Raw genomic sequence first — 9,533 nt, forward strand, 5'->3', positions numbered from 1 at the left:
AAATATTAGGTCACTGATGAATTAGATGATTTTATAATTAGTTATTCATGTAGATTTCTTTTATTAAAATATCAAATAACTTCAATTTAAAAATAAATAATAAATCACAAAGTATAATTTTTTCACATATTTTTTTTAACCACCAATTACAAAATTATTTTTTAATAATTTTAAATTAGTTTCATTTATCTGCTTAAGTAATTGTTAATTGTTAATGTTTAAATCCAATACAATAATTTATTAATTAATTATAAATTTTTAAATAAAATTTAAATTTATAAAAAATTATTTTTGGTCAAACAACTAATGTTAAATATATATTAAAATTAATTATTAATTTAAAATATATATTAAAAATAATTAATTTTAATAATGATTTTTAGGTGCATATTTAGTATTTTTATTTGTGGAAAATGGAAATACGGTAAAAAAAAAAATTTCACAATAATTTATCCACATAACTACATAAGCGGTTGCAGTAAAGTGAGTGAGTGACAACAAACGTGATGAGGATGAGAATTTCTAGTTTTTAAGATTCTCTGTCTCTGACCATAGTGTGACTCTTGTTGCCACCGTTTCACAATTCCCTCGTTTCATTTTCTTAACCATTTCTCTACCTCCTTCTCTCTTCTATATTCTGTATCTCTTTCTTTCATATTCAGCTAACTATATCCAATTATTTTATTTATTATTTTTAAAAAAATTGAGAAAAAAAAGAACTACCCTCTTCTGCTGCTGCTGTGCTGCATGTTGTTAATCTCAAGCTCCTTACTTGTTTTGATAATCAGGTTTGCTTACTCAGCAATTTGTCTATTCTTTCCTCAATTTCATTTTTTGTACGCATGAATCGCGCGGCTCTAGCTCCTAGGGTTCTAAAGTTTCCCTCTTTAGCTAGTTTTAATACATGCATGTAAGGTGTTGATGTGAGCTGTGTTGTAATTATCTCCACATCCATAAATCCTTGGCTTTTTCATGGCATTCTGCTTCTGCCCTAGCTACATTTGATTTTCCATGGAATATAGTCTATATTAACATCTTATATTATTGTGGGAAGGTAGATATTTAAACCTGAAAGGGGATTAAATGTTAATTATTTAAATTTAATTTTGATTTAGGACAGGATACTATGGCCTTGTTTTGTTTGGTTCATGTAGCCATGCAATGTTTAGTAGTTGTTGTTGTTGTTGTAGTGGTGGTGGTTTTTATGGTGACACATAACTACACTTTTGATTAATAATATTGATAGAAGAGGTGAATTTTCTTTCAGATTTCATGCCTTTGAAAATGGATCCTAATTTCAACTCCAGTTTCCTCAATGGATTTAGATTCAGGCAAGTTCCCACTATCCCCAATGTAGAGGAACAGTGCCCTGATCCTGTAAATGGGTTGGAAACCATGAACTTTGGATTCATGAATGACCCTTTTCTTCTTCCACCTGATCAAAACAATGCTCAAAATCCTACTTCTTCTGTTTCCACCATTACTACTGCAGATGAAGATTCTCCCTTGGATGACACCGATTTCTCTGCAACCGTACTACGATACATAAACCAGATGCTTATGGAAGAGGACATGGAGGAGAAGCCTTGTATGTTCCATGATCCATTGGCTTTACAAGCTGCTGAGAAATCATTGTATGATGCCATTGGTGGGACATACCCTCATCTTCCTCCTCATCCTCTTCCTCCTTCCATACAGCATCAAGCTCAAAACTACCACAATGTTGAAAGCCCTGATGATAGCCTCTCTAGTAACTTCAGTAGTTATAGTAGCAGCCTCAGCACCATTAGTACTAGCAACTTGGTTGAGTCACATTGGAGCAACTTTGACCCTTCAGAGTATAAGCCTTCTATACTGCAAACTTCCTTTCCTGCTGACTTTGTTTTTCAGGCGAGTTCAAACCCCGGCACACAGTCTTCCACGAACAATAGAAATAGCTTTACTACAGCCAACAATGGTGGTGGATTGTTGGGGAGTTCAGGTGCTGGATTTTTTGATTCATCATTTCTGAGCAAAAGTGAGTCCATGCTGCAGTTTAAGAGGGGAATGGAGGAAGCCAGTAAGTTTCTTCCTAAGGGGAATCCGCTGGTTATTGACTTGGAGAATAGCACCTTTAACCCTTCTTTCCAAAAGGCTCCTCAGCATGTGGACATTAAGGAGGAGAGAGATGAAAGGGAGTATTTTTCTGGTGAGTCAAAAGGGAGAAAGAATCACGAGCGGGAAGATCAAGTGGAATTACAAGATGGGAGGAGCAACAAACAGTCTGCGATTTACAGGGAAGACAGTGAGCTATCAGAATTGTTTGATAAAATACTGCTCGGCACAGGGTGTGGAAAAGAGGCACCTCCCAGATGCATTTGTGACGAAGACAAACCTAATGGGCAAGACAAGAATGTGCAGCAGAAGGAAGAAACAAACAAGTTTAGCAGTGGAAAGAATCGTGTTAAGAAACAAGGTAATAAGAAGGGAGTTGTTGATCTGAGGACCCTATTGGTTCTGTGCGCACAAGCTGTTTCATCTGATGATCATTCAACTGCTACTGAGTTATTGAAGCAGATTAGACAGCACTCTTCACGTCTAGGTGATGGGTCTCAGAGGCTGGCACATTGTTTTGCAAATGCCCTTGAAGCACGCTTGGCCGGCTCTGGCACCCAGCTATACACTTCTCTGACCTCCAAAAGAAAATCTGCTGCAGATATGGTGAAAGCATATCAAATGTTTATATCAGCCTGCCCATTCAAGAAGCTTGCTATCATTTTTGCTAACCATACAATTCTGAACCTAGCCAAGCCCAAGGAAGTGGAAACTCTTCATATTGTTGATTTTGGTATCCGTTACGGCTTCCAGTGGCCTGCCCTTATTTTTCGTCTATCAAATAGACATGGTGGTCCTCCCAAGCTGCGCATAACAGGGATCGAGCTTCCACAACCAGGTTTCAGGCCAGCAGAGAGAGTCCAGGAGACAGGGCGTCGCCTAGCTAAGTATTGTGAACGCTTTAATGTTCCTTTTGAGTTCAATGCTATTGCACAGAAATGGGAAACCATCAAAATTGAGGACCTTAAGATAAAGGAAAATGAACTTCTTGCAGTGAATTGTATGGTTCGGTTTAAGAATCTACTTGATGAGACTGTTGTGTTGAATAGTCCCAGGGATGCTGTCTTGAAATTAATTAGGAAGGCCAATCCTAATATATTTATACACGCTACTGTCAATGGGAACTACAATGCCCCATTCTTTGTGACACGGTTCCGGGAGGCTCTTTTTCATTACTCTACATTGTTTGATGTGCTTGACACCAATGTTGATCGCGAAGATCCAATGAGGTTGATGTTTGAGGAGGAGTTCTTTGGCAGGGAGGTAGTGAATATTATAGCTTGTGAGGGTTCTGAGAGGGTTGAGCGACCCGAAACATACAAGCAATGGCAGGTTCGGAATACAAGGGCAGGGTTTAGGCAACTCCCCTTGGATGACCACCTCATTCACAAACTAAGATGTAAACTGAAAGATGTGTACCATGGTGATTTCATGCTTGATGTGGATGGCAACTACATGCTTCAAGGTTGGAAGGGCCGAATCATTTATGCTTCCTCTTGTTGGGTACCAGCATAGGTGTGAACATTTGACAATGTTCTCCATAGTTAGGAGTAGTACTTGAAGAGTTTGTTGGAGTCATTGTCATTTTAGGATTCTGGTAAAATCTAACATGGAGATATCATAAAGTTTACATGGTTGTAGGAGACATTGTCAAATGGTGTAGCATAGTTTCAGTAATAAGAATACCTTGCACTTGGCTGTGTGTATAAGTATAATACAATTAATATTAATGCTACCTGAATGACTTATAAATATGCATATTCGTTGTGAATTTTCTGAGCTAACAAGATATTAATGTAGAAAGCATTCTGAATTGTTGGATGATTTACAGCTTCCTGAAAATGTAGAAATCATTCTGAACAGGATTGCTCAGTAACATGATGAATTATTATGGTTGGCTCTGATTGTAGGAACTAGGATGGGATGTCTTAGCTGAAATAAGATTAATGATTTTCTGATTTGGTGTGACTTAAGGCTCTGTATTATGATAATAGAGGTACAACACACGACGTGAGAACTTTTTCTTTTTAATATTTTTAATATTGTATTTTTAGGGGTGAAATCCTTTAAGATGAACCAAACTGGGTGTTAAACATTACTATGGTTATATACAAAATGTCACTGATGTTTTGTGTTTCTTTCATTAAAATAATATTTTTTATTACAAAACGTAAGAACTGACGTTTTGTTCTTTCATGATTAAAAAAAAATTTTTATTGCAAAACGTCAGTGACGTTTTGTACTACTACCACAACTGTGTAAAATATTAAAATAATCAAATATTTTTGTATTTTATATTAAAATTATTTATATATAAAAATTTTAGCCATTCTAGACCAATTTTAACCGTGTTCTTTTTTATTATTATTATTATTATTATTATGTTGTAAACAAAATAAATAGACTAATTTCATGTTTAAAGTGAGGACATCAATATTTATGTAACTCTTTAATTATTGGTTATATTCTTAGGGACCAAATAATTAATTAACAAATAAGAGCTAGACAGATAATGAAAGAGTAACAGTAGTTAAGTTTACTTCAAATAAATCTAAACAATAATGGAGTCAAGATGGTTCTCATTTCTTTACTAACACAACTTATTTGTCAAAACAAATAGTAAAATAATAATAACAATATATTCAACCATTAATAATAAACTCACAATTAAACAGCAAGCAAGTGCCTTTGAAAATTATTAGTCTTCTGTTATAGGCATTTAAGTGAAAACATAGAAAATTAGAAATAGAAAATTCAAAGAAGTATGAATGATAGAGACTTGACTTAGTCCCTAGAACAACACGTGATGGATGAAGAAAGTCTCAGCTTGGCAACCAAGTAACCCATCTTGTTCCCCCACCCTCACATGACGCTTTATGGCGTTGAATCAAGTTGTCTATATCCTACTTATTCAATGTTTGTTTCTAGAAAGTTTTTTTTGGTCCCTAAACATTTTGGAGAAAATTCATATACATGTCTATATTTGTTCCCTTCCATCTTTGAGGAATTTTCGGATTAGAAATATATGTATTAGGAAGGATAAACTTGAAAAATTGGAACAATATCTAGTGATCCGTCTATTGGATTTTTATTTGAAAAAAAATTGTGCCTATTTTTATAATAAAAAGATAGTGTCCGTGTATGTTGATTGAAAATAGAAACATGGACAAGAAATATTAGAGACCAACATATTAGTAAAAAAAAATTGAGACTTTACTAGAATTGACTAAAATTCTCTTTTTTTTTTTTTAAATAGAATTGTTTGTTTGCTCTTTTGTAATTAATTAAAAGAAATGTAATGTGATAATGTTTATTTTCATCTGTTGATGAGTTGAGCAGGTGGTAGTCATTAGTCAAACATTTGAAGATGCTACTAACTGAAGTGACATAATATCACCCAACTCATACAATGCACCTTAATAAGTGCCTCTCCACTTTTGAACACAATATATACCACTCAACTTCTCCGAAGGTTCCTGCTGTTAATAGTTAATGTTCTCCATCCTATGTTTCTTCTTTTGATTGGTCCAACCTATATAATATTATATATGTTGATAATTGTTAATATATGCTTTTAATTAGTCAAAAGAGCTGGCTGCTATGTACCTTTATATATAACATCATCTCACCCAACCTCCCCTTTTACCTTAAGCCAGGGATTCCTACAAATTTTCTGTCTTTGCAACTTCCCTTAATTAGTGGTCAGTAACTTACTTGCTTTCTACAGTTTTATTATTATGATATAATGAATCAAGAAAGAATCTTATGTAATAGTTTCATGGCTTCATTCATATATAGTCTATAAATTCATTTGATTATTGTTTCTTGACCAGAATAAGCTATTAGGGTGTGGGTGTTGGTGATTTTGATTGTTGTTTCTCAAATCTCAACCAACATAGCTACCAATCCATGGATCCAAATTATCCAATAGGCGGCAGTGATGATTTCATGAACAGCTTCCAAATTGGTGAAGATGGCACCATAGTATTCTCTGATGATCAAAATCAGTTTTATTATGATGCCAACCAGCACCTTGATCCTCTTTACCAGCATGTTGCAGACCAACTTTTTGATGAATTTCCTCAGTACACAAGCCATGTGGAAGAAGCTGCAGCTGCTCCTGTTGCCTCCACCGTGGTGGATCCTTCCGTTGAGGACGCTGATTTCTCAGAAACAGCAAAGTTTATAACACAAGTTCTCATGGAAGAGGGTGTTGAACAAAGGCCATTCTATGACCCTTTCAGCTTGAATGCCACTGAGCAATCCTTCTATGATGCTCTTAACGATGTTCTCATAGACAACATCAACATGCCACTCTCCCCCAATGAACACCCTCTTGATGTTCATCATCAAGGTGGAACAACCAGCAGCAGCAGCAGCGGCAGCAACAGTGGCAACAACAACGACAATCAAAACAATAACAACCCTGTTGATGAGAACTCTAGCGAGTTTCTGAAGCCTTCTGTTTCTCCTGATACCTTTAGCTCTGGTGATCATGCTTTTCAGTTTAACTCCCATGCCATTTCTCAACATGACTCGAATGTTTCCTATGCTAATTTTGGGGTGTATGATGTGGATACTTCTTTTACCAAGCTGTTGGCTCAAAATATTTTCAGCGACTCAGATTCTGTCTCCCAGTTCAGGAGAGGCTTAGAGGAAGCTAGCAAGTTTCTTCCTCCGGGACCTCAGCTTGTGACTGGTTTTGAGACCACACCGGCTGTCGTGGTGCCTATAGACGAACCAAAGGGAGATAAAGCCGTTGGGTTGAAGGGCAGAAAGAATCATGAACGTGAAGAATGGAGTGATGATACAGAAGAAGGGAGGAGTAACAAGCATTCGGCAACTAGCAGTGTAGTTGATGAGAGTGAATTATCTGAAATGTTTGATAAAGTATTGCTTAGTATTGGTGCGCCAATGTGCTTTCCAGTGAACAATGAAGTAGAGAAAGCTTCTAATCCCTCAACCTCTAATGGAGGGAAGGGTCGTCCTAAGAGACAAGGGAAGAAGAAAGAAACCATTGATTTGAGGACCCTTTTGGTTCTGTGTGCACAAGCTGTGTCTGCTTGTGACAACAGGACTGCCACTGAGCTTCTCAAGCAAATTAGGCAGCATTCGACTCCCTCTGGGGATGCAACGCAAAGAACGGCTCATTACTTCGCCAATGGCCTTGAAGCACGCTTGCATGGTGATGGCACTGGAACACAAGGATTCTACACCTATGTCAGCACCAAGAGGCTAAGTGCTGCTGAGTTTTTGAAAGCTTACAAGGTGTTCATGAATGCCTGCCCTTTTTCGAAGTTTGCAAATTTCTTTGCAAACAAAATGATAATGAAAGCAGCTCAAAATGCAGAAACACTTCACATCATTGATTTTGGTATCTTATATGGTTTCCAGTGGCCAATTCTGATTAAGTTCCTCTCAGACAGAGAAACTGGACCCCTCAAGAAGCTGAAGATCACAGGAATAGAGTTTCCCCAACCTGGTTTCCGTCCTGCAGAAAGACTTAACGAGACTGGTCGTCGTCTTGCTAACTACTGCGAGCGTTTCAAGGTTCCCTTCGAGTATAATGCCATAGCATCAAGGAACTGGGAAACCATCCAGGTTGAAGACCTTAAAATTGAGAGCAATGAGTTTCTTGCTGTGAACTGTCATAAGAGGTTTGAGAATTTGATGGATGAAACAATTGAAGTGAACAGTCCTAGAGATGCAGTGTTGCAGTTGATCAGGAAGATAAATCCGGATATTTTTGTTCAGGCCATTGTTAATGGATCTTATAATGCACCTTTCTTTGCCACACGATTCAGGGAGGCACTGTTCCATTTTTCTGCAATTTATGACATGTGTGACGCTGTCATCCCCCGTGACAATGAGAAGAGAATGAAGATTGAGAGAGAGATTATAGGCCGGGAGGTTTTGAATGTTGTGGCGTGCGAAGGTTTTGAAAGGATTGATAGGCCTGAGACATACAAGCAATGGCAGGCTAGGAATACAAGGGCTGGTTTCAAGCAGCTACCCTTGAATGAGGAACTAATGGCCAAATTTTCAGCCAAGTTAAAGGAATGGTACCACAAAGACTTTGTCTTAGATGAGGATGGCAACTGGATGCTTCAAGGTTGGAAGGGCCGCGTCTTATACGCTTCCACTTGTTGGGTGCCTGCATAGTGAGTTGCCACTGTCCTCTTGGTCTTGTTTCAGAACTCACCCTAGACTCTTAAGGTATGATTCCAAGAATCAGTCCTAAGTTTTTATTCCATCCATTTTTGTAGGTTGTTTTCAAGGTTGGTTAGAAAAATACTAGAGCGCTATAAACTTTGATAGAATTTGGTTGCCAGAGTGATATCGATGCGATTTGATGATTAACTCCTGGATTAATAAGGGGATTTTGCTGTGTTTTATTCAACAACTATCATGATTTTTGTCAGAGAATGCAGCAAGATTTCATCCTTTGAGTTATAGTCCTACTAGGCATTTTATCTAATTTAGTTATTCCAGCTTTTATTTGTAATGGTGAAGCTTATTTTGCTCTTAAAATTGTTACAGGTTTTGGTAATCCTGGTTTGGTCTATTAGCTTAACCTTGAGGTATTGTGACTATTATTCATCCAAGCTTTGCACAAAAAGCTACTCTGTATAATTAATGGCTGCACTTCCTTTGTAGAATTGAGACTCATCAATATAATGTAATGAAGCTCTGTAATGATATTTAAGGAGGGTATAGCAGAGTCAGAAAGCCCTTTAAGCATGTTAGAGCTAAAATATTTGCAATGAGAACATTCTGAGATATTCTCTCTCTGATCATTCGATTAGGTACTTAGCATTTTCTGGAAGATAAATTATCTACTGAATTGACAGCATGTGATTGGTTCTTGTTTGTTGGTTCCGTGTTTTGAAAGTCAGTTTTAAATGCAGCAACTTGTCTGAAACTTTAAATTAGATACAACCGAAAACGGAGTTTGTGAACCTTAATCACATGCTGATGAACAATCTTTTGATATCTTCCTCTGAAGAGCTACTAATGGATTGAGTGTTGTCTAAGATAGCATGCTTGCTTATTTAAGTGCTAACAGAAGTGATATAACCTAGAACATTATCACTTTTGTATTCAGGTATGGTTAAACAAGAATGTTATTTTTATACTAAAATCAGTTATCATATATTTATGTATAAATATATGTATATTTTAATTTATTTTTAGTGTATATTTTGTATTTCAATATATATTTTATACTGATTTTAGTGTATATCTAATATTACTGTATATTAAATTAAGCAAAAGTATTATCTGTACAATAAAATCAATCACCATGTATTTATATGTATGTATTATTTAACTCGTTTTTAATGTATATTTTATAATCCAACGTGTATTTTTACACTAATGACTAATTTTAATAGTTAATTTTAATGTATATCTAGTATGATCGTAAATTATGAATGTAC

General features: G+C 36.2%; 1 protein-coding gene across 1 annotated transcript; it reads left to right on the forward strand.

The window, feature by feature from the left end:
* Positions 1-493: 493 nt before the first annotated feature.
* Positions 494-8,625, forward strand: LOC112736647 (uncharacterized). Its single transcript, XM_025786187.2, has 3 exons — positions 494-788; positions 1,268-3,606; positions 5,941-8,625. Exons 2-3 carry the CDS (start codon positions 1,273-1,275, stop codon positions 8,254-8,256), a joined length of 4,650 nt encoding a protein of 1,549 aa, XP_025641972.2. The 5' UTR covers positions 494-788; positions 1,268-1,272; the 3' UTR covers positions 8,257-8,625.
* The last annotated feature ends 908 nt before the right edge of the window (positions 8,626-9,533 follow it).

This window comes from Arachis hypogaea, chromosome 13 (assembly GCF_003086295.3).
Source record: "Arachis hypogaea cultivar Tifrunner chromosome 13, arahy.Tifrunner.gnm2.J5K5, whole genome shotgun sequence".
NCBI lineage: Eukaryota > Viridiplantae > Streptophyta > Magnoliopsida > Fabales > Fabaceae > Arachis > Arachis hypogaea.